The sequence below is a fragment of the Zalophus californianus genome, chromosome 9 (genome assembly GCF_009762305.2).
Source record: "Zalophus californianus isolate mZalCal1 chromosome 9, mZalCal1.pri.v2, whole genome shotgun sequence".
Lineage (NCBI taxonomy): Eukaryota > Metazoa > Chordata > Mammalia > Carnivora > Otariidae > Zalophus > Zalophus californianus.
In genome coordinates this window covers 6785675-6808527 of record NC_045603.1, presented here as the reverse complement: position 1 = coordinate 6808527, position 22853 = coordinate 6785675, and the positions used below count along the sequence as shown (strand labels likewise).

Sequence of the window (22853 nt, the reverse complement as noted above, 5' to 3'; positions counted from 1 at the left end):
GCTGTCCTCTGTCTGAATGCCTTTACCGCCTTCTTGAAATCCTAACCCTCCTTGAAGGACAGTCCAGAACCCCCCATTTGTCCATCCCTCCCCAGCTCCCAGAGGCTATGCCTCAGGCCCCCCCAGCTATGCCTGGTCTTCCTTTCCCTGAATTGTCAGGCCCCGTCTCCTCTTTGTACGTTTTGTGCCCCTGGGGGCAGTGAATTTGCAGTGGCTGAGACCCCATCCCCACCCCTCACACCCTGCACAGTCACAAGCAATGGCACGAGGCTGGAGGGTCACTGGCTGGGCAAACACCCAGCCCAGGGGGTTGTACGAGGTTGTGAGAACCCCACATGACCGGCCCAGCGAGCACAGCCCCTGTGTTCTCCGCCTAGCACCCAGCCCTGGGCGGCCACAGAGAAAGAACCCCCCAAATGTCTAAGCCAAATCAGCCAGCAGCCACGGTTAGGTTTTGTGTTTTTTTTATCTTTTTTTTTTTTTTTTTTTTTTTTTTTTACCATTTCCCTTGATTCTCGAAGTTATAGGAGCTCAACTTACAAACTGTGGAAAGTTCAGGAAAGTTTAAATAAGCAGGGTGAGGGAGGGCCTGGCCCGAGGGGGCTGCGGCTGCCCTGGCAGACGTCCCTCCCACAACACAGTGCAGCGGGGGCCGCGTGCCCCCCTTCTGCTGCCTGTCCACGGGGTGGGCATCCGGGGAAGCCGCGGGCTTGACCTCTGGGCCGTGGAGGCGGCCAGCCTGTCGCAGCTGGGGTCGCGGCCGTGTAGAGCGGGTGCGGACAGGTGCTAGCTTCTCTGCAGTCACCTCTGCGAGGATCGGCATTTTCCCTTTTCTTTGATATGAAAACCAGCTGCTGGGCTGGGGCCCAGATGGATGGAGGCACCATGGTCCCGGGGAAGTGTTCTCCATGTGGTGTCTGAAGTGGGTCAAGGACGTGGAGGCAAGGGAGCTGGAGGGGGAGGGTGACTCATGGTGCAGATGCCCACCCTTCCGGGGGATAAAGGAGCCCCTCCGTGAGGCCCAGGGCACAGACCTTGGGACTAGGAGTGTGGGGCTCAGGGAAGCCCCAGGGCCTTGCTCCTTGGCCTGGCGTTCCACCTCATTCCTCCCGATAAGGGACTTGTACCCAGAAATATAAAGAAGTCTTACAACTCAACAATAAAAGGACAAGTACCCCAGTTTTTAAATGGGTAGGGAATATGAACAGATGTTTCTCCAATAAGATATACCAATGGCCAATAAGCAAAGGAAAAAATGCTCAATTCATCAGTCATTAGTCAAAACCACAACGAGGGGGCGCCTGGGTGGTGCAGCTGGTTAAGTGTCTGAGTCTTGGTGTTGGCTCAGGTCCTAATCTCAGGGTCGTGGGATGAAGCCCCACGTTGGGCTCCACGCTAAGTGCGGAGTCTGCTTGAGATTCTCTCTCCCTCTTTCTCTGCCCCTCCTGCTTGTGCTCTCATTCTCTCTCTCTCTCTCAAATAAATAAATAAATCTTAAAAAAAAAAAAAAAAACACCACCACAATGAGATACCACTTCTCACCTACTAAACTGACTATAATCTAAAGGCAGGTACTAACCAGTGTCGCTGAGGATGGGGAGAATCGGAGCCCTCCATATACTGCTGGTGGGAATGTCAAAATGGGGAAAACCACTATGGAAAAGGGTATAGCCATTCATCAAAGGTTAAACAGAGAGTTTCTGCACCACCCAGTGATTCCACTTCTAGGTATATACCCAAGAGAAATGAAAATACACATCCACGCAAAAACTTGCACCCGAATGTTTATAGCAGCATTATTCACATTATTCATAATAGCCCCCAAGTGGAAACAACCCACGTGCAAAATGTGGACATGTGGCAATGAAAAAGTGAGTACTGACTTTGGCTATAACATGAATAAGTGAAGCTTAAAAACACCTTATATGCTCAGTGAAAGAAGCCAGACACAAAAGGTCATATATTTTCTGATTCCATAATATGAAATGTCCAGAACTGGCAGATCCATAGAGATGGAAAGTAGATCAGTGGTTTCCAAGGGGAGGGGGGGCACTGCTAGTGGACACAGAGTTTCTTTGGGGGATGACAAAAGTGTTCTGGAATTAGATAGTGGTGATAATTACACAACCCTATAAATATACTAAAAACCACTGGATTGTACACCTCTAAGGGGTAAATTTTATGGTATGTGAATTATATCTCAATAAAGCTGGGTTTTTGTTTTTGTTTAAATGCTAAGGTCCCCACAGGGCCTTCTACCCCATAGGCCCCCAAGGAGTTGGCCTACCCAGGCTCAGCTCCTGCCCCTTCCAAGCTGCCTTCCTGGATGGATGGTGGGGTACCGGGCAGTGGCTACCCTGATGTGGGTGGGCACAGGCCTCTGCTTCCTCCCATGGGCCCATGGAGGTTGCTTCTTCCCAAAACATTCTTTGCCCCACTCCTGCTCATTCTCTGGATCTCCGCTAGGAGGGCCTGTACTGCGTGGGCTTTCCTCAGAGCAATGGGAAACCACGAGGATGAGGAGGATGGCATGCCACCCTCAGGTTCTAGAAGGATCCCTTTGGCTCTTCTGCAAGGGACGGAACAGCAGTACAAGGCTGGAGGCATGAGGCCAGGAGGAGGCCATGGAGAGACCTGGAGTGTAGGCCTGGAGAGGCAGGGCCCAGCCCGGGGCAGAGGCTGCCCAAGTACAGAGAAGGGACATGCTGGGGAGGAATTTGAGAGCCAAAATTAAAGTGACTTCAAGATAGGGGACAGGGAGTCTGGGATGGCGCTGGGTTCCAGCGGTGCAGAGGGCTGGGTGGGGATGGGGCCAGCTCTGAGGTGGGGAGCACTGTAGAAGGAGCACGTCTGCTGCGAGGTTTTCTGAGGTGGCCAACTGTGGAACCCCAGCAGATAGCATCAGCCCCACGTCCAGGTCCAACCAGTCACTCCCCATATTCACCCCCCCTTGATACTCCCATTTTCTGGGTTAGATCTCTATACCCTGCACTGGCCAGGGCCACAGCCTTCACACTGGTCAGAAACCATCAGTGGTTCCCCACTGCCCTCAGAACAAAGGCCACATGCTCCAGGGGGGCCCACCTGGCTTTTGCAGCCTCCCCACACCCCATGCTCGCTCAGTCCTGCTCCACACACTGCCCCCACCCCTGCCTTGGGGTATGCCATGCTTCTGCCACCTCTCTGCCTCCCTGAGAGCCCTTCCTGCCTGAGCCTTGGCAGCACGGGGCCCTTGGCTCTGCCAGTCTTTTCTGGAACACAAACCAGGAGGCATGACCTGACCAGGATTTCCAGTGATCGTGACTTTATTTGAAATGACTTAGAAAATATATTGCCATGAAATCACGTGTAGTCACAAACTTGTTGCATGATCTTAAATAGGAAAGAATTAAGAGTATCCATGGGTCTTATTCTGTTCTGTGAAGTTGCTTCGAGCCCAGACGCACTGCACGTCAAGTCCATGAGAGCAGGGACCCGATCTGCCGAGTTCTGGGATGAAGCCCCAGTGCCTGGGGCGGTGCCTGGATAGTTGGGGTGCTAAGGAGGGGCTGGGTGGGTGGGAGGAGGGACAGTAGAAGGACAGGAGAGAGAGAGAGGGAGGGTCAGGGGGGAGGCCAAGTGGCTGCGGGGGTGAATGGATGGGTAGGAGGCTCAAGTGCAGAGGGTTCCCACGGGCCCATAGACCACTTAAGCCCAGCCCCTAGACCAGAGTCCAGAGGGAATGGCTCTTCCTGGGGCTGAGCTGGGATCCATGGAGCACCTGGGGGCACAGAAAGAACCACCTCATCCCAGCCCACTCCTTGGTCTCCAGCCTCCCTGAGGTCCTCCCCTGAGTCTCTAGGCCTGGCTAGCCTCTCCAGCAAATTGACCAGAACTCTCTGGAGCCATCCTTGACTCGCCTGCTTGCACTTGCACACACACTCTCCCTCTCTCCTTCCCTTCTCTCTCTCTCTCTCTCTCTCTTTCTCTCTCTCCCACATCCAATCCATCAGCAAATCCTGTTACATTATTTTCAACAGCCTCCTATCTGGCTCCCTGGCTCTGCCCTCGCCCCTCCCCCAGCCTACTCTCAACTCAGCAGCCAGAAGGATCCTTGTAAATGGTGAGTCCAGGAGGCCTCACCATCTGGCCCCCATTTCCTCACTGAGCTCCTCTCCTACCGCCTCCTCCTCCCTCACTCTCCTCCAGCCACACTGGCCTCAGCCTCCTTGCTACTCCTCGACAGTGCCAGGCACGCTCCCTGCTCCACACCTTTGCCCTGGCTGTTCCCTCTGCCTGGAACGCTCGACCCCCAGAGAGCCATCTGACTCACCTCCTCACCTCCTTGCCATTTTTGCTCAAGTGTCATTTTCTCTATTAGACCTTCCTTGGACACACTATTTATAAATGAAAACAAAAATCCACCCCTTGTTTCCTTTTCCTGTTCTATTTTTCTTCTTAGCCTTTATCACTCTGGACCAAAATACTTTTTTACTTCCTTATTACGCTTTTTGTCTGTGTTCCTCCATGAGAAGGTGATCTCCATGAGGGCAGGGGTCTTGTCCATTGCTGTGTCCCCAGCACTGAGCACAGGGTCTGCCAGGCACAAATAAGGTGCTCAGTAAACATTTGCAGAATGAATGAATGAATCTCTGGGGTCCAGGGTGCTCTTACTGGGCTGGCGTGCCCCAGGCCCAACACCCATGCAGGTCCTCGCTGCTCCATCACTGCCTTTCCCCTTGGCCACTGGCTGATTTAGCCTGCCAGGGGCCACTTAAAGGGTCCTGAAGTCCCTTGGGGACTGCCTCCCCCCCCACCCCCAAGAGGGCTGCCCATACTCTCTCAGGGGCTGATAGGATGGGCACAGCCACGGGTGGCTCCCAGGGTTGAGTTCCAGGGAAGACAATCCAGGGCTGGCCCATCCTGCACTTGGTTCAGAACCATTCGTGTGGCCCCTTCCCCGGCGGGCCCACGTGGGCCCTAGCAGCCAGGACTCCTGTGAACACCACCACTTCACATTCTCCACTCCCCTGCTCTTCCCTGTCTTGCCTGAGCCTCCAATCCAGCCTGGCTCACTAGACAGAGTGGACAGAGTGGAGCTGCAGGGTCACCTGTTCAAAGAGGTCACGCCAGCTGCCCGAGGCCCCCAGCAAGGTTCCAGGCTTCCCTGGTGCTGAGCCAGGTGAGATGGGATGGAGTGTGCCGGCTCCTCCCTAGCTACCCCCACGGCACAGGGGACACTGAGCTGGGGGTGGGGAGTCTCCAAGCGCCATCAGACCCCAGGAGTGGTGTGCCAACTCAAGCTTCAGTGCTAACAGCTCGGGGACTGAGGCCAACCAATAGATGAGCGGTGACAGCAGGTTTGCGGTGTAGACACTTGACTCTGGAGACTCAGGGAACTTGTTGCTGTGGAGGGCCCATGTATGCATGTGCACGTGTGTGTGTGTGTGTGTGTGCATTTGAGTGTGTGTGCGCGTGCGTGTGTGCAAGTATTAGAGGGCACAGGGCTCATGAACAGGCAGATTGCCATGGGCCCCCAAATCCATGTCCCCTCACCACAGTGCCTCCAAGAGGGTGGCCTGGAGATGAAGAAGGGCACCCAGGAAGGAGAGAAGGTCTCTGGACCATTCAGCCGGGGGCATAAGAGGTCAGCATCCTAACCAACACACAGCACAGCAAAGTCAGCCAGACCCAGAGGCAAAACCCAATTCAGCTACCCCTCACCGGTCCTCTAAGCCTCAACTACATTATCTGCAAAATGGGTCTCATAATTCCCGCATCACAGAGCGGTAGAGATTAAACAAGATGATGTAGGTATCCAATACATGATAACTATTTAGGTTGCTGGTAGTTTTATTAGAGCTCACATTTGAGATGGAGAACAGGCTGCCCATTTGTTCCGGAAGCTATCCCAGAGCCCCCTTTCTGCCTTGCTGTGAGCAGGGCACAGGACACAAGACCCTGCCCTCAGGGGACTCGCAAACAATAATGAGGCGTGCGAACCCATGGGTCCCAGCTGGCTGGCTTTTGGAGGCAGTGTGGTTTCCTGCTTTATGAGCACAACCTCACTTAATCCCCTAGAGACCCCTGTGAGTTGGGGGCTGCTACTGCCATCCTGCAGATGAGAAAGACAGGTGAAGTAACTTGTCCGTGGTCACCCAATAGACGAAGGGCAGAGCCAGGATTTGGGTGGAGGATCTTACCACCACACTCAGGAAGGACAGAAAGTTGCACACCCTGGCTCGTTGCCCAAATCGAGAAAGCACCAGAGGCTGTGGGAGCACTGGGGAGGGAGGGTACTGACTGGGGTGGCTCAGGAGGAGACTGGCCCTATAAGCAGAGACTTAAGGGTACCAAGGCTGGGACAGGAAAGGGGGAAGTGGCCAGGCAGAGAGGGCAGCCTGAGCCAAGGCCCAGAGTGAGGAAAGAGCCGCCAACCCTCTCTGCCCAGACCCTGGCTCTGCCCTCCTAGCTGATGCAGCCCACTCACACCCTCTTGCCTTTTTCTATGCAGCCCCCTGTGTGCATGCCATCTCCCTTCTTCTTCCCTCCGGGCCCAGCGGTGGGAGGGCAGGATTTGAAAACAGACCTGTGCATTTCCTGCCCAGCCCTGCTCTGCCTCACAGAGAGGGAGAGACTTAAGCCTGAAGAGACTCAGGGTAGGGCAGAGTCGGCCTGGAAGAGCATGGTGAGCAGGGAGGAACAGACTGTGCAAAGATATGAGGGCAGAGTCTGGGTTGTGCCCTCCTGCCCAGCTCAGAGTCCCCTCATCACACCCCAGGGCTCTGAAGCCAATGCTGCTCCCACTGCCCTGCCCAGGGGATGGCAGGGGATGGACCAGGAATGCTCACACCCAGGGATAGAACTCCGGCTCTCATACTGCTCAGCCCAGTTTTTTTCCTCTCCCTGAAATATGGCCTTCTTTCCTGTGATGTGAGATCGTAGGCCCAACCCCAAGAATTATTCAAGTGGAGGTGAGGAAAGTCCCCAGGCCAGAGTCTGTGCTCAACGAACAGCAGTTGCCTGGAGCATCGTGACAGAGCCCATCTTGGGCATACCTGAAAGAACATTCTTCTCAGTGTGAGCTGAAACTGGCCCCCTGAAGCTCCCACCAGAGGCCCCAGTGGTCTGCTGCACAGGGAACCGGGCCCTCTATCCCTGAGGCAGCCTTTGGAAATTGAATGTAGCAGAACACCACCAATTAACCAGCATGCCTCCCTTGGACAAGGGCTCCTCTCTGAGCCTCACTTTCTCAAGCTGTACAATGGGGATAAAAACAACCCCTGGGTGAGGGGCAGTTGTGAGGCTTCAGGGAGTTAACAGGCCTGGGAATTTTCCAGGAGCATCCAGAGTCTCATCCAGAGTCTTCAGAGAAGCTCCAGCCAAGGAAAGAGGCTCAGGGGGCTTTCCAGAGGCCTGACTCATCTTCCCCAAAGGAGGGAGTGACCTTGATCAGGGCAGCCTCACGGTGGGGTGGGGGGACGGGACGCAAACTTGGGGCCTGTCATGATTGGGGATTTCACCTGTACAATTGTTTTTTGTTTTTGTTTTGCTTTGTTTTGTTTTAAGGAAGTTCTACACCCAACGTGGGCCTTGAACTCACAATCCCAAGATCAAGAGTTGTGTGCTGTACTGAGTCGACCAGGCGCCCCTCACCTGTACAGTTGTGGCTCCCCCAGACCTGGCACGAGCTCACCTGCCCCACACAAAGGATATGGCTCAGTTTTGTTGAAGGACAGCAGGGCTTGGGATCAAGTAGATCTGGGTTCAAGTCCTTCATCTGCCATTCACCAGCCATTTGGTAACGTACCTGCCGGTCACCTCTCTGCTCTGAGCCCTGGCTTCTCCAACTCCAGGAAAGGGCCTGTCTCTCGGGGCTGCGGTGCTCAGCAGAGTGTGAGGTCAGAGTTGGCTAGCCCCTTGAGTGCAGAGACAGGTGCACCCCAGGCCCGCACTGGGGACAGCCAGTCCACTCCCATCATCGTCGCCTCTGCCTCTCTGTTCGCTAAGGGAGGGACTGAAGAAATGCAGCCCAGAGACAGGCCCCATGTCTTTCCACACTCTGTTCCCCCTGCTTGCCATTCTCTTCCAGGCAGACTTCTCTCCACCCTGGGTCCCTCCAGGCTTAATTAAGGCCCTCCCTCTCCGTGAAGTAGGACAGTGCTGCAGGAAAGGCATGCGCTCAGGAGTCTACCGATGGGAAACGGAGCCCAAGAGAGGAGAAGCGGTGCGTCCAGGATCCCACAGATGCAGGGGGACAGCGGGGATTCCAACACGGGCTCCCCCTAACACGTCTCCAGGCCGCACTTAAGACCTTCCGCAATCTGTCCCCCGCCGGCGAAGCTGTGCACATGCGTACCCGATACATTCCCACCTTGGGAAACCCCAACTTGGAAAACCCACCAGGTTCTTCTCGACCTCGAAGGCCCCACCTGTTCCCCTGGGCCCTCCCAGCCCTGTCCTCAGCCCCTGGAGTATACTGCCCACCTGTCCACCCAACCTCCCTCCCTCCAATTCTTCTTCCCCCTCTGGTCACCTCGTGTTACCACCTCCTTCAGGAAGCAACCTCTCACCGCGGGACCCATTTCTCCTCTGAGTTCATTCCCCAACACCACCCCACTCCACCCACTTTGTGATTTCTTGCTTGGCGTCCGTCTCTCCAAATGAGGGTTCTGTGGGTGGGTGGGATGGAGTGTGGGGGGGGGGTCTTGTTCACGTGTCGTCTCAGCACCCAGCGCAGAACCTGGCACGGACCAGGTGTTCAAGAGTTGCTGTTCCTGCATAGCATCCATCCATCTATCTTTTCATGCAGCAGATGTTTATGGAGAAGACAGGCAGGGCCCTGCTCTAGTGCAGTTAGTTTCCACTAATATATATGTATATCGTAAGGGCAAGGGGCAATAAGCACTATGAGGAGCAACAGTGCAGGGAAAGGACAATAGAGTAGGAAAGGGATGGGGAAAGGTGGTAAGGGAAAGTCTCTCCAAGCAGGTGACATTTGATCAGATCTCTGAAGCAAAGGAGAAAGTGATATACACATCAAAGGAAAGAGTATACCAGGGAGAGGGAACAGCAAGTGCAAAGGTCCTGAGGTAGGAATGCACATGGTATGTTGGAGGAAATGCAAGGAGGTCAATGAGTGGGGTGGGGGTGGCAGGAACTGAGGTTAGAGGGGGGTCAAGCAGGGGGACAGAGGCAGGACTCTGCTTTGACACTGACTGAGCCATTGCAGGGTTCTGGGCTGGGGAGTACAGAGTTTGACCCAAGGTCTACCAGGATCACTCCAGCTGCTGCACCGTGAACAGATAACCAGGGGCCCAGGGAGAAGCAGGAGATCCATGAGGAGGCCGCTACACTCATACAGTGGCAGGGGACATGGTCAAATTGCTGATATATTTTGAAAGTAGAGCCAGTGGTATTTGCTGATGGATTGAATGGGGGGGGGGGCGGGGGAGAGAGGAGAGAAAGGGAGGGGAGGAGTCAACAATGTTTGCAAGGTTTGGGGCCTGAGCAAGCGCATGGAAAGTGGAGGTGCCGTTACCTGAGATGGGGAAGATGTGATAGTGGGGCAGGTTTCTGGGAGGGAGAGGGCTCAGCGGCTGTCCACACGGAGATGTGGCAGAGGCTATCAGCTGCATGGGTCTGTAGTTCAGGAGAGAAGTCCAAGCTGGGTGTGGGCACCTATCACACGAGTCCCCATGTTTTGCACAAAGTAGGTCGTTAGTAGATGACTGCTGTCCTGGCATGCAGGGCCTTGTGGGGGACACAAAACTAGCCACGGCCCCACTCCTGGCCTCTAGGGGAGGTAGACAAGGGCCCTGGGACCCAGCACAGAGCTATACCCTGAGAGGGGCACATGATGACACGGTGGGAGGGTAATCTAGGAAGGCTTCTTGGATGGGGTAGTGGGAGAGTCTTGGCAGAGATGGGGCAAACATTGGAAGGCAGGTGCTACAGCTTCAGGGGTGAGATGGGAAACAGGTGGAGGAAGGCTCAACAGAGCCAGGGGGGCTGGGGTGACGTGGACGGGTGTAGGAGCCCAACCCCTGGCTCCAACTTGGGCTCTGTGACCTTGGACAAAGATCCTTGACATCTTTGTTTTTGTCTCTAAAAAGGAATAATAACCATACCTCCTGCATACATTGGTGTGAGGATCAAACGAGTTAATCCATGGAAAGTGCCCCCAAAGAAAGCAATGGCAGGTGCTCAAAAAATGTGACCTACCCATTAGTAGCTCTCCAAAAAAGGCAGTGTCCTCCAGCCTGGGAAGCCCGCTGAACAAGGGCAGAGGACCATGCATGAGGCCCAAGTATGAGGTACCTGGGGCTCAGATGAGGAGGGAACTTTATTCCCTTCAGGCAATGGGGACCCATGGAAAGTTCTGTGCAGAGCGATGAGGAATGTTCCATTCAGTTCTTGATTATCCCCCACCTGTGCTCAGCTTGACACATCCCCTCCCATCCCAGGCCCAACCGTCCTACCGGGCAACCTGCCTGCAGGGCTCAGGGGCACATCTCATAAAAACAGCTGAGGCTTGGTGATCGCTTACTATGTCAGTCCTCACGATGGCCCCATGCATGAGGTTGGCCCTATTATCATAACGCAGATAAGTAGCTGGCCGAACCAGGATGTAGAGACTAGAATCTACACTGGCTTCCCTTGGCTCCAAGGCTGTCCCGAGAGCCCTACGAAGTGGCCGGGCATCAGGGGAGTGTCCAGCCCTATGGATTCTCCCAGCACACAGGGTGGGGTCCTTGTGCCAGTTCACGGGGGGCAGAGAGTATGAGGTGACGTGACTTGCCCAAGGCCCCACAGCTTGTGGGAGCTGGGACTCCAATCCAGATCTGTGAGACTCCAAATGCCAGCACCAGAGGCGTGGCGGGCATCACACACCCAACCCTGAGCTTCCTTTAACCTGGGCCTGCAGCAGGGGTGAGCTCCCTCAGTCTGGAGCTATTTCTGAGCTCTGAGGCGTGGAGGGACAGGGAAGACAGTGGATCCCCCGACTCCCACGGGGTCTGCCCCTTAACTGTCTGCTCCCCTCCTGACTTTGTCCTTTCAAAGAGGTTTTTCATCCCCCAAAACCACCCTGGCTCCCTGTTCCTGGCTCTGCCCTGCCGAAGGGACACTGAAAAGCAGGCTTAACTGCATCCTCTTTACAGTTTCCCAGCCAGAAAAACCAGCAGAGGGAAATACAGTGTTTGCAGACCAGGTCAGGTCCAAGGTCACTCTATAAAAATGAATTCCTGGAAAAACATAAACCAGCAATTTACCCCGTGAATTTTATTGGCCTCAAAACAAAACAAAAAAACACCCAAACAAACAAAAAAACTACCCCATTTGAATAACGAAGGGAGATAAACCATTCCCAGTTCCTCTTTTATTAGTGAATAAGGACACACAAAAACTCAACTGAAAGCGAATATGCAGCATCAGGTCTGATTTATTAGACGCTTTCATTTCACAAAAACCAGGATTTCTATTAAAATAGGATGATATCCAAAAGGTCTGTTTGCTTAAAAAAAACAAAACAAAACAAAAAACTGTCTTTAAACAGGACAAGGCTTAGTTTTATTTTTTGTTTTTTTTTTTAAACAAAGCTCACATTCTCCTGACTTCACGCCTGTTACTACAGCCAGAGGGAAACTGATTTCAGAATCCATCTGATATGTCGGATTTCTTTGTGGCATCTACTTCATCGCTCAGCAGCCAGCCATGATGTCATAAGCCCATCAGATTTCCGGTAGGGGGGAAACGCTGGGGAATTGGAAAGAATGGATGTTTCTTACCCGTCAGGAAAGGGGGAGGGGGGGAAGGGGCTGGGTGTGTTTGGGAGGTGGGGGGACGGGAGGCAGGCTCAGTGTTTGTGATATTTAATGTCAGGCAGAAACCTGAAAAATCCAGCCACCCAGATGTTTTCTAAATATCCAGATGTCTGGCACTGAGCAGACCACGCTCCCCCCCCCAACCTCCCATCCCAAGAGGCACCCGACATTTCAGCTTTGACCTCAGGTCTACAGCGAATGCGTGCTGCCAGGAGCCGTACATCCTCAAGGCTGCCCACCCTCGGGGTTGGGAATTTTTTTCTAAATCTTTACACATGGATGACAGGAGTAACTAGGTCCAGATTTTTAAAAGCTGTTGAAGCAGTGATTTGAAAAGTTCAGTCCCTGGAATTAGCTTCCACAGAAAACACTGTACAAGCCAAAAAGGAGGAAAGAGACCCCCTAGCCAACACTCACACAAACATATGTGACTCTTAAGCCATAGGGCTTAAAAACCCAAAACAAAACCAGTGAGTCTGAGAATCGAGGACTCCAGACTGACACCGAGAATCGATGAGCCCTCCCCCTGGAGCACGCTTCCCCCAAATCAGAAAAACACCAAACAGCTTTGTTCTTCCTGACAAAGCCCCTTGCTTCCAAGGAACAGACAGTGCCAACAAAAGCACAGGGTAGAACTAATTTACACTGAGGCTCGGGGCTTCAAGGAGTCATAAAGTACAGAAATGGCTTTGCCGGGGAAGCTGCCTCTCTACAGCTAGCAATGGGGACCCCCCTGGCCTGGGGGAGTCCCACAGGCCACAGACAGAGTGGCGTTCAGGCTTCCAGGCACACACGCCCACTGAGGCCACCACCGAGGCCTGTGACATCACGGCTAATTGCTCCTGAAAATGAGCCAAGAACGGCAGGCCCCTGGGGCCCAAACCCTGCGGCTCAGCTTTGTAGGGAGCCAGGAGGAGAGGCAGCGGGGAGGGGGGGCCATCTCCAATTAGAACCGAGCACTTGGATAATGAAAAAGAGGGTGGCCAAGGGGAGGGTGTCTGGCAGAGGGCTGGAGGAGGTGAGTGGGGGCTCAGGGATGGAGGGGGGACTCTGTGGCCTCATCTCCAAGAACAACCCCTGTGCTTTTCAGATGGGGAAATTGAGGGCCAGGAGTGGCTGAGTGGCCCGCCCAAGGTCACCAGGCTAATTAGCGGGACAGCCTATACCGGGGAACAGAAAACATAGGCCTGGCATTGCACAGCTCTTCCCTGAACGTTATCTAATTTAATCCTCACAACACCCTGTGAGGGAAGGATTATCATTAACCTCAGTCACCAGAGGAGCCAATGGAGGCGCAGAGAGGTTAAGTAATTTGCCCAAGGTCACACAGCTTGTCATTAGCAGAACTCGGCCTGAACCTCTGAGTTTCACCAACTCCAAATCCAGTGCTCTTTCTGCTGGGGGGTGGGGGGGGGGGGGAGGCGGTTAAGGTTTAACTGGGAGCAGTGAATCTGATTTAAATACATATTCAAAATGCTGGTGATCCCCACAGAACAGAAGGATGTAAATCATTGCAAATTAATTTTTTAAAGCAATTCCAGTCCGGAGGGCTGGGTGGGTGGGGAGGCTGCTTTTATTCGGTCCCTGCCAGAGCCTGAATAAAGCATGCAGATGCTCTCTCTAGACGTGCATGGAGGCGACTCCCTGAAGTGGAGGTGGGGGGGGGGGGCGGCTAAAAGCTTTGTTGGGCATCTGTGAGAGCATAATCTGCCACAGGAAAGGTGCCAGGCGCACAGGTCTGACAGAGCCAGGGGAGGGAGAAATTCACTGAGAGTGAAAACTAGGAAAAATAAGAAGAGTCAATCCTTCGAAGCTTGAGTCCTACTTTCCAGCCAGGAGTTTCAGTGAATGGTGGGGAACCTGGGCAGCTATCTGTGGCCCAGAGGCATAACTCTGGGTCAGAGAGGTGCAGCCCAGGGTCGCGTCCCCTCCAGATTGGGGGAGGAGCGGGGTAGGCCCACGCAGTCACTATGGCCCTGTGCCCGGGCCATCCTGGGGACCCTGCCGGCCACCACCTTCTCCAGAGTAGCATTTGAAGGAAACCAAGCCTCCCAGAGCTGGGACAGAGGTTGGACTGGGGACTAGGTTGGTCTGAGCCCAGAGAACAGGACAGGCACCTGTCCTCAGGCCTCCCCCTCCGCAGGTCCCTTCCCTTCCGCTGGAACAGCCTTGGAGCTTCAGTGGGCCATCTGTGCCAGGCCTCTCCTTGCTCTCTTCCTCACCAGGCCTGCTGGTTTCTTTTACTTTATTTCAGTGAACTGCAAATGGAGTGTGGAGCCCAGGACTCAGTCCAGGGAAGGAGAGAGAAAAGTTTCTGCCATCTGGATGCCCGACCTGGCTGAGCAGCTTGCGTTTTTCTGGGGAAATTCTACCCATCCTTCATTCAATTTGTCTACTGTCTACCCAAAAGAGATTCAGGTCCTGCCTTCATGACACATTTGATGGAGGGAAACAAACATTAACCCAATAATGACACAAAAATGTCCATGGAAGGAATGGTCCCCAGACTATGACAGCCTGTCAGCAGGGCAAGTGTCAGGTCAGTGAGGTCAGGGAAGGCTTCCTGGAGGAGGTGACTGGGGCCCAAAGGTTGAGGAGCCATGACTCCCTTTGACTCACTGTCACCTGTCCAGAGAAGCCTTTCCTCACCCAAGCTTGCTTCCCATTCCCATGCCCCATTCCCTTCAGGACTATTATTCATCATCTGTGTCCCTGCACTGGTGTGCAAGTCCCAGACTAGGTCTGCCTTGTTCACCACTGAGTTGCTTGTGCCTGGGAGGTTTGATGACTACTTTTTGATCAAAAAAGTGCAAAGGAGCTGTGGTGCAGGAATCAGAGAGCCCAGGAGGGTGTAGGAGTAAGAATGGGGGCAAAAGTCACAGCCGGCAGTGACGGGACTGGGCCACCCCAAGAGCCTCCCTCGATGTGCAGCTATCTCTTCCCTCCTCTGGGCTCCCTTAAGCCTTCCCCCTGTGGCAGAAATGGGGTTTGGGGGTCTTCCTTCTCCTACAGGGGACTGTCACACAGGTACTCCCTCCCGCTTGATCTGCCCCAGGCACAGCACCCCTGGGGATCAGGTAGGCGGGGACTAGCATCACCTGCTCAATAGGCTTCCTCCCCACCACTGCCTTCCCGCCTCCATTCATTCCCTCACCTGGTGCTGAAGGGTTCCCCCAAAGCCACAGCGGGAGGCAGATCCAGGGGTCCCAACCCCACCCCCAAGTCCCATCTGCACCTCCCCCCCCCCCCCACTACCACGCCTTTCTCCTCACTGAGGCGGGAGTGACAGGAGAGAAGGAGCTCGGCTCCGGGCTCGGACCAGACCGGCTTTGAGTCCCCTCAGCGTGTGTCGTGTCGGTAAGCTGGCCTCTGACCCTCAGATTCCTCCCAGGTGAACTGGAGAGACCCCGGGCTCCAGCGGGCACAGCGCGGGCGCTTCAGGAACCTGTCTGAAAGGCTCGAAGTCAATCTCCTCTCGTTTCCCTCCCGTGCTCGGTTCAGCTACTCCCTCCCCTCCCCCCGTCCCCCTTCCCCCCCCCCCCCCGCGGCGGCAGCTGGGGCTGGGGCGCGGGGGTCCCGCACGGCGCCGGCGGGCCGGGAGCGGCGGACACTCTCCGGCCGCGCGCCCCGGGCCCGGCACCGCGCCTCGGTCTGCGCCCGGCCCCCGGCGCGCCCGCCCCGCGCACTCCAGCAAACTTTCCGCGGCCGCCCCCCGCGCGCGTCTACATCGCCCGGCGGCCCTGCGGCGCTCCCCCTGCCCCCCAGCGGCGCTGCAGGGTGCCTCGGTCAGAGTCCGCGTCTCCACGGTCTCACTGCCGCGAGTTACGCGGACTGCCCTGACTACCTCGGGATTTTGGAGGCGCCTCAGCCGGACCGACTGCGCCCATCTAGACGGCCACGGCAGCCCCCGGGTCACTGAAGACTCCTCGGCTCAGGGACCGCGCGTCCACGTCGCCTCCGAGATGCCCCAGCTCCCGGACCGCGTCTACACCGCTCAAGGCTCACGAGGCTCAGAGCGCGCGACCCAGGACGCAAACCCAGCAACAGCCGCTTAGTGAGCGGGATGGTGCCGCGATTTCTCCCGGTGCCCCCGCGCCCCGCGAAGCCGGCCGGGGGTTGCTTACCTTGCCTGCGCCCTCACGCTCCTGTCCTGGCGGTGCGGTCCCTTTCATACATTTTGCAATATTGTCGACAGCGAAAGAAAATATTATAAATCCTCTCCCGGTCACGTGGCTGTCCCCCAATCTCCCCGCTTTCCTCTCCTTTCGGCCTTTGAGACAATACTCGGCCCCAGCGGCCGGCCGCTGGCCAGGGCGCTCCAAGCAGGCGCTGCTGGCCGCGGCGGGGCGGGGCCTAGGCGGGCAGGGGGCGGGGCCGGGGCGGGGCGGGGCGGGGCGGGGCGGGGCGCGCGGGCTCCAGCAGCCCTCCAGCGGGAAGCCCGGGCCCTGCTACAAGCGCTCCTGTACCACCTCTGATTGGTCGGCCGGCTGGCGATGCTGAGGCCTGATTGGCTGAGATGAAGAAGCGCCTCAGGCAGTGGGGTGGGGGTTGCGGATTTCATTCTTTGCCTTTTCTTTTCTGGGGCCGCCGCTGCTCTTTTGGGCCCTCCTGAGATCCGCAGCCTTTTCATCGCTGCTTCCGTGCACCCCATCATAACACTTAACCACCCGAGTGTAACTGCAGTTCTTTGCCCTTGGCGACCAAATAGGTAGCACCCTGAGGTCGGGAAACTGGGTTTGTGGTGCTCACCCGTGTATCCCCCAGGGCCTGGAACACAGGATGTGCTCAAAATGTTTGTTGATTGGATTAATGGGAAATGCGCATACAGGTTTTTGGAGCTATCTTTAAGACTGGTAACATCCCTAGAAAATGGTATTATTATTCTCTTTCAAGAATGGGGCGACTGACGTGCAGAGAAGTGCTGTCACCTGGGGAATGATGTCTGAGCTGATCCTGGGACATGCTTACATCACTGGACCTCAGATCTCTACACAGCGATGCACTGTGGAGTGTCAGGGCCTCAGTTTCCAATCTGTCAAAAGACTAGATTGATTCGAGGAGAAAGTGGTTTGGAAGGTTATTTCAGTGAATATGCTGTAGGCAGCACTGTGCTTGGCAGTGTGAATTAGACATCTCTAGCCTCCCTGTTCAATTCTGGGTCCTCTCCTTTCCTGGCACCCCCTTCCCCCACAAATCACAGGGGACGTTAAAAGCACTCTGGTCAAACCAGGCTATCTTACCCACCTCTGAGGGTTTGGAGGCGTGTGGGAGGATTTTTCTGGGGGGAGCCACAGGGAAACTAACTTGATCAGGCATGCTATTCTGGGGGGAGGGGAGTCCTTGGGAAACCCCACTCCATCCCAAACTGGTCCTTTTTTTTTTTTTTTTTAAAGTAGGCTCCATGCCCAGCATGGAGCCCAACTGTGGGGCTTGAACTCACGACCCTGAGATCAAGACCTGAGCTGAGATCAAGAGTCAAGCATTTAACTGACTGAGCCACCCAGGTGCCCCCCCAGGCTGGTCCTTCTGATTGAAGGGCAGTCTCTGAGAGATAGAGGAGAAGGTTTCCTCTCATAAAAGAGGATGTAGAAGCTGCTCCTGGAGTTGGGTGAGAGCATTAATTGACCAGAGAAATGCTACCTGAGATCCTGGACAGCCAGGTTCAGGCATGCGGAGGAGCTGGCTTGGTGGCACAGGGAGTTCTCCTTGTGTCTCTGTCTTCACAGGCCCCCTTATAAGGACACCAGTCATTGGATTAGAGCCCACCCTAATCCATTATGACCTCATCTCAACTTCATTACATCCGCAACGGCCCTATTTCCAAATCAGGTTACATTCACAGGTTAGGATTTCAACATCTCGTTTTGGGGGACACCATTCAGCCTGCAACAAGGCTCAATGAAGAAAGAACATTCTGGTCAGAGGGGAACAGCAACAGCAGATTACACTCCTAGTGCCCACCGCTTTCTGGGGTCTTATCTTCAGCTCCCCTCAGTTCCTGGTACCTGGGAACTGCTTCTTCTGAGTCAGGAGCGAGCTGATCCTCTGATACGAGGCTTTCTCAAGCCTCTCTTTCCAGCAGAGCCCAGCCTGCCTGTCCCCCCCCTTCCTGCCTGCCTGGTCCCCACCCCCATCCACATCCCACATATGAGATGGACAAGGACAATAAAAGCTGTTTCACAAGCGGGTGGTGATTAATCGCCAAGTTAATTAAAGAGGCAGTAATTACACTCAGATTTCAGAGGAAGGAGCGATGTCTTGGGCAGGGATGGGTGGTCAGCCTCGGTCTCCCTGAAGAGGTGGGGCTGGAAGACAGAAGGAATTTGAAAAGACAGGAAGAAAAAGCAAGTAACATTTTTAACAAGTGGGTACTTCAACCATAGCTGTAATGTTTTATTTGACAGAGTTAGGTGGCGGGCTCAGATGTTAAGATCATCTCTGTACTTTTCCGTGTCTTTGAAATATTTCATTAACAATAACAACAACAAAAAAAATGGCAGGGGGGTTAAGTTTGGGATTTACAGACGGCCTCAAATGTGTGTCCCACTTCACACAATGGAGAGGGCCCTAAAATTATGTGTAAATTGAATCCCGTTTGCCCACCCCGTGCACCTTAACATCAGCAATGCTCGATCTTCATTTCTGATTGATTTTCCCTGGCAGAGGTGCAGAATTCTTTGCTTTAAGTGTCAGGCTCTCTCTGTCAAGTAGTTAATGACCTATAAAGCACTTAAAACGTACTGGAGGAGATGCTATTTGGAGGCACCCCGTGGTGTACCCTCTTCTTTTGTCAGTAATCACCCTTCATTTATTTGCTCTTATTGGTTTAGAATTTGCTATCAGCTTTCCCTAAAGTGAAGCCCATCAGGAAAGGTCCAATTCCATATGGGCCTAGATGGTGCTGGGGTTGGTACCCTGAGGCGGCAGCAGCAGATGAGGGAAAGGGCCGGCCTTTCCTTAAGAGTCCTTGACCCTGGGTGCACTGGTCACCTCCTGGCACACCTTCCCTGACTGTCTCCGCAGCTATGGCCACCACAGCCTTCCCAGTTCCTGCTAACCATGTGTCTGCTGCCTCAACCTGTCCCCTGAGTCCTGATCCATTCTTTTGCCTGCCTTTAGGACACCTCCTCCTGGTTGCTGCCCGGATTTCTCCCTACATTGGTGCTCCACTCCTTACTTCTGGAAACTTCAGTTTCCTCCTCTGCCATGCCCCAGAGCCGGTGCCTACTCTTGGGCAACTGGAGAATGACACTTCTGGGGCCTGAATCTCAGCCTTACCACTTGCCCCCTGTGTGGACTTGGGCCAGTTGCTACATCTCTCTGATACTCTGTTTCCTCATCTATAAGATGGAAACAGTGCCTAGCTTCAGATAAGAACGTAGTAGGCATGTAAGTATACAGGAGGCAGAGAGAACTCCATGACCCAGAGGCAAGAAGGACCCTCATGTAAGAGGGAGGGAGGAAGGGCAGGCCGGGGGGCAGGGCAGGCCGGGGTGGAGGGCTGGAGGGCGGTGGACTTGGGCACCGTCCCAGGGAAGTGTGTGTGTGTGTGTGTGTGTGTGTGCGCGCGAGCACAAGCACATGATGTGTGCTCTGTCCTCTGTCCTGCAGGTCATGAACAGGGGACACAGAAAGTGTTTAAACAGGGCAGTTTGGGGTTTTGTTTTGTCTTATTAAGATCCAATTCACATATCATGAAATTCACCATTTTAAAGTGTATACAATTCAGTGGCTTTTACCATATTCACAAGGTTGTGGGACCATTACCATTATCCCATTCTAGAACATTTTCATCACCCCATAAAGAAACCCCATACCCATTAGCAGCCATTCCCCCTCCTCCAAGGCAGGGCCAGGTTTTTTTGGAGCATCTTTTTTAAATTAATTTATTTATATATTTTTTAAAGATTTTATTTATTTATTTGACAGAGAGAGACACAGCGAGAGAGGGAACACAAGCAGGGGGAGTGGGAGGGGAGAAGCAGGCTTCCCGCAGAGCGGGGATCCCGATGCGGGGCTCGATCCCAGGACCCCGGGATCATGACCTGAGCCGAAGGCAGACGCTTAATGACTGAGCCACCCAGGCGCCCTTTTTTTGGAGCATCTTAAAGCTCTTGGCAATCTCCCACTCCAGGCTTGAACCCAGGGAGAAGACAGAGGTGCCCTGCAGCACTGAGCTGTGGGGTGGGAGCACCAGCCATGGGACCAGGCCAGCCTGGGATTGTCTCTCTCCTCAGCCTCTCCCAGCTTCCTCACTGTATCCCAGGAGGCAGGGTAACCCACTGCACAAGGCTGAGGAGGGCCAAGGTGTGGGAGCTCAGGGCTCACTTTGTATCAGCACAGTTAGCATTTTTATTTCTGGACCTGGTCACTCGGTTCCAGAGTCTCCTTCCCCGCCCCCTGGGACTTCCCCCTGGCCAGAATCTTCCTAACAGGTCAAGGGGGCAGCTCTCCTGGCTTCACTCTCAATACACAGCACTTGAGGGCTCCTGCCCACAGGAGGCAGTTGGCCATGAGGCTGATGGAGGCGGGTGGGAGGCATTTGAGGCTGAGTGCAGAGAGGTCAGAGAAGAGGGCCTTTTTAAGGCCTGAGCAGCCCTGAGTCTCCCCTACCAATCCAGCCATTGTCTGGGTGGTTCTGACCTGGCCAGAAGATAAGGACCCACAAGGGGCTTCTTCAGTGCTCCCATCCTGCACCGTGCCACGGGATCAGTGCTGCTGGCTGCTCGGAGGATCCCAGGTACTGCATGGTCAGGGCTGTCTGGCTTAGCCTAGAGGCAGCTGAGGCAGGAGGAATGGCCATCTGGTGAGGCAAGGGACAGTGGTCAGAACATTGCTGAGCCGGCTAAAGCATCCCCTGGCAATGACAGGGGCTTCTGGGATCAATTAGCAGAACCACCCTAACAGGGCTCGCGGCCCCTGATGTAAGCTCCACGGGCACGTGTCATCGATCGGAGCCTCTGACAGCTTTGGGAGCCCGGAGGTGAAGCCAGAGGCCGCTGCTCGCTCTCGCTCTCGGCTCTCGCCTTTCTCTTTCTCAGGTGCCTGGGCCTCCAACCACTCCGCACAGAGCCTGCCCCCTCCCGTCTGCAGGGCCGGTGCCAGACTTCCAGACCCTGCACATTCATGGCCTCACCTCTCCTGGTACGGATGGAGCACCACGTCTGTTTCAATTTTCACCTATATAAAATGGATCACGTACTAGAGATCACTTCCTGGAAACTGGAAAATAAAATCATTCTTCCTCTTTCAGTAAGAACGGGCACTAAATCGCCAGAAAAGGAAAAAGTTCACTTATTCTTTAAACAAATGGCTCTTGAGCCCCTCCTATGAGTCAAGCACAAGGAGAAACACACAGCATCTTCACCATGCTCAGGAAGTTCGGAGTCTGCTGGGGGAGATGGCTGTGTGTGAAACGATTCAACTCACGGAGGTCGGAGCAGTGAGAAATGGATGAACTGCTTGGTGGGGGAGGAGGGTTGAAGGAAGACCTCATAGAGGAAGTGGCATTTGAGCAGGAATTCTTCAGGCAAAGAATGGGGTGAAGGGCCTTGGGACAGAGAAAATGGGAGGAGCACAAGTTCAGAGGTGGTGAGCTTGGCATCTCGGTGAACTGCAGCTGTGGGTGGGAGCATGGATGGGGCTTGGGGTGCCTGGGCCAGTGGGAGCTGGTCAGAAACAAGGCTGATGGACTCCATGAGGACAGAAGCATCTGTCTCTTATCCCAGTCTCAGCACAAGCACTGGCACAAAGTTGGAGCTGGACCAATGTTGAGAGAATGAAGGGGTTGTAAGACCCCTAAGTACAGGGCCGAGGAGTCAAGGCTCCACCCTGTGGATGGTGGAAGCCACTGTGAGGTTTTGCACAGGGTGTGAGGTAGGGGTCCAGCTTCATCCTTTTGCATAGGAATGTCCATATCTCCCATCACTAAAAAGCCTGTTTTTGCCCCTATTGCATTATCTCGGCCCCTTTGTTGAAATAAATAAATGTGAGGTACTACAGGGTTTTGAGAGGGGAGACACATGGTCAGCTCTGTGCTATTGAAAGATCAGTGGCAGAGACTGGGAAGGGACGGAAGGAGAAGGGGTTGAAGGGAGACTAGATGGGTGGGCTGGACCCAGGAAGGAGGGGGAACTGGGGAGAAAAGCTGTCCACTGATCAGCCTGGGGCTCCCGTAGGGAGCTGTGCCCTGAACCAAAGCCATGAGCTCAGCCAGCCTGGGCTACCCAGGCCTGCCTGTGGCACTCACCAGGGAATCAGAATGGGGTGCGTGAAGGGGCTGAGAGAAAAAACCTGTGCTCCTCAGCCCCTCAAGGTCCACAAAGTGGTAAACTTAAACCCTCTCCAGATACAGCCATTGCAAGGAGGTTTTCAGGTAACGAGAGGGTTGTAAAGGCAAAACATTGCCAATTACGGCAGCATTATCCCGGATTAGAAAGCTTCCAAGAGGCGGCTCACACCTCCAGGCATGTTGTGCCCGGAAATTTCCACGGAAGGCTAGGGATCCAAATGTCTAGGCTGCCTGAAGCCAGGCCCCACAGTGTGTGCTGTCTGCTGGGTGGGCCCAGGTCCACCAACCTCTACAGACCTGCCTTCATTTCCCCCCCAAAGATGGACGGACTGTGGGGAAGAAGGACTCCCGCCCCACCCCCCTACAGTTCTGAGCAATGTAAAGCTAACAGTGTATCTCTGGCAGAAATTTGTCCCTTCAAGGACTTCCCCAGCCCTGGGGGCACTGAGTCTATCTAAGACACTTTGTGCAAACCCCTCCCCCCTTCATCTGACCCATGGAGTCCGAAGGACCACCCACAGTGAAAGCAGCCCAGTGCTGCCCCTTCTGGGCTATATGACCTTCAGCCTCCCTGAATCACAGTTTCTGCTTTGGTAAGATGGGGAGACAAGCCCCCCCCCCAACACTTCGCAGGGTGTTTTCAGGATGAAACGAGAGAGTGCAGATAGAAGCCTTGAAGAATGGAAACAGTACAAACTCCGTGCGTGACTACTTGGCAGTGTCTGCTAAAATAGTAAATGGGGCCCACACCCTGGGCC

The 22853-nt window shown here is 54.5% G+C and overlaps 1 protein-coding gene across 1 annotated transcript in view; it reads right to left on the bottom strand.

Moving 5' to 3' along the window:
* The window catches only part of TCF20 (transcription factor 20), a 191933-nt gene extending 175829 nt beyond the window's left edge, over positions 1-16104 (bottom strand). Inside the window, exon 1 of the mRNA XM_027593144.2 lies at positions 15929-16104. Coding sequence (XP_027448945.1) covers positions 15929-15976 — 48 coding nt within the window. The 5' untranslated portion in view covers positions 15977-16104. The remainder of the gene's footprint in view (positions 1-15928) is intronic.
* Positions 16105-22853: the final 6749 nt, after the last annotated feature.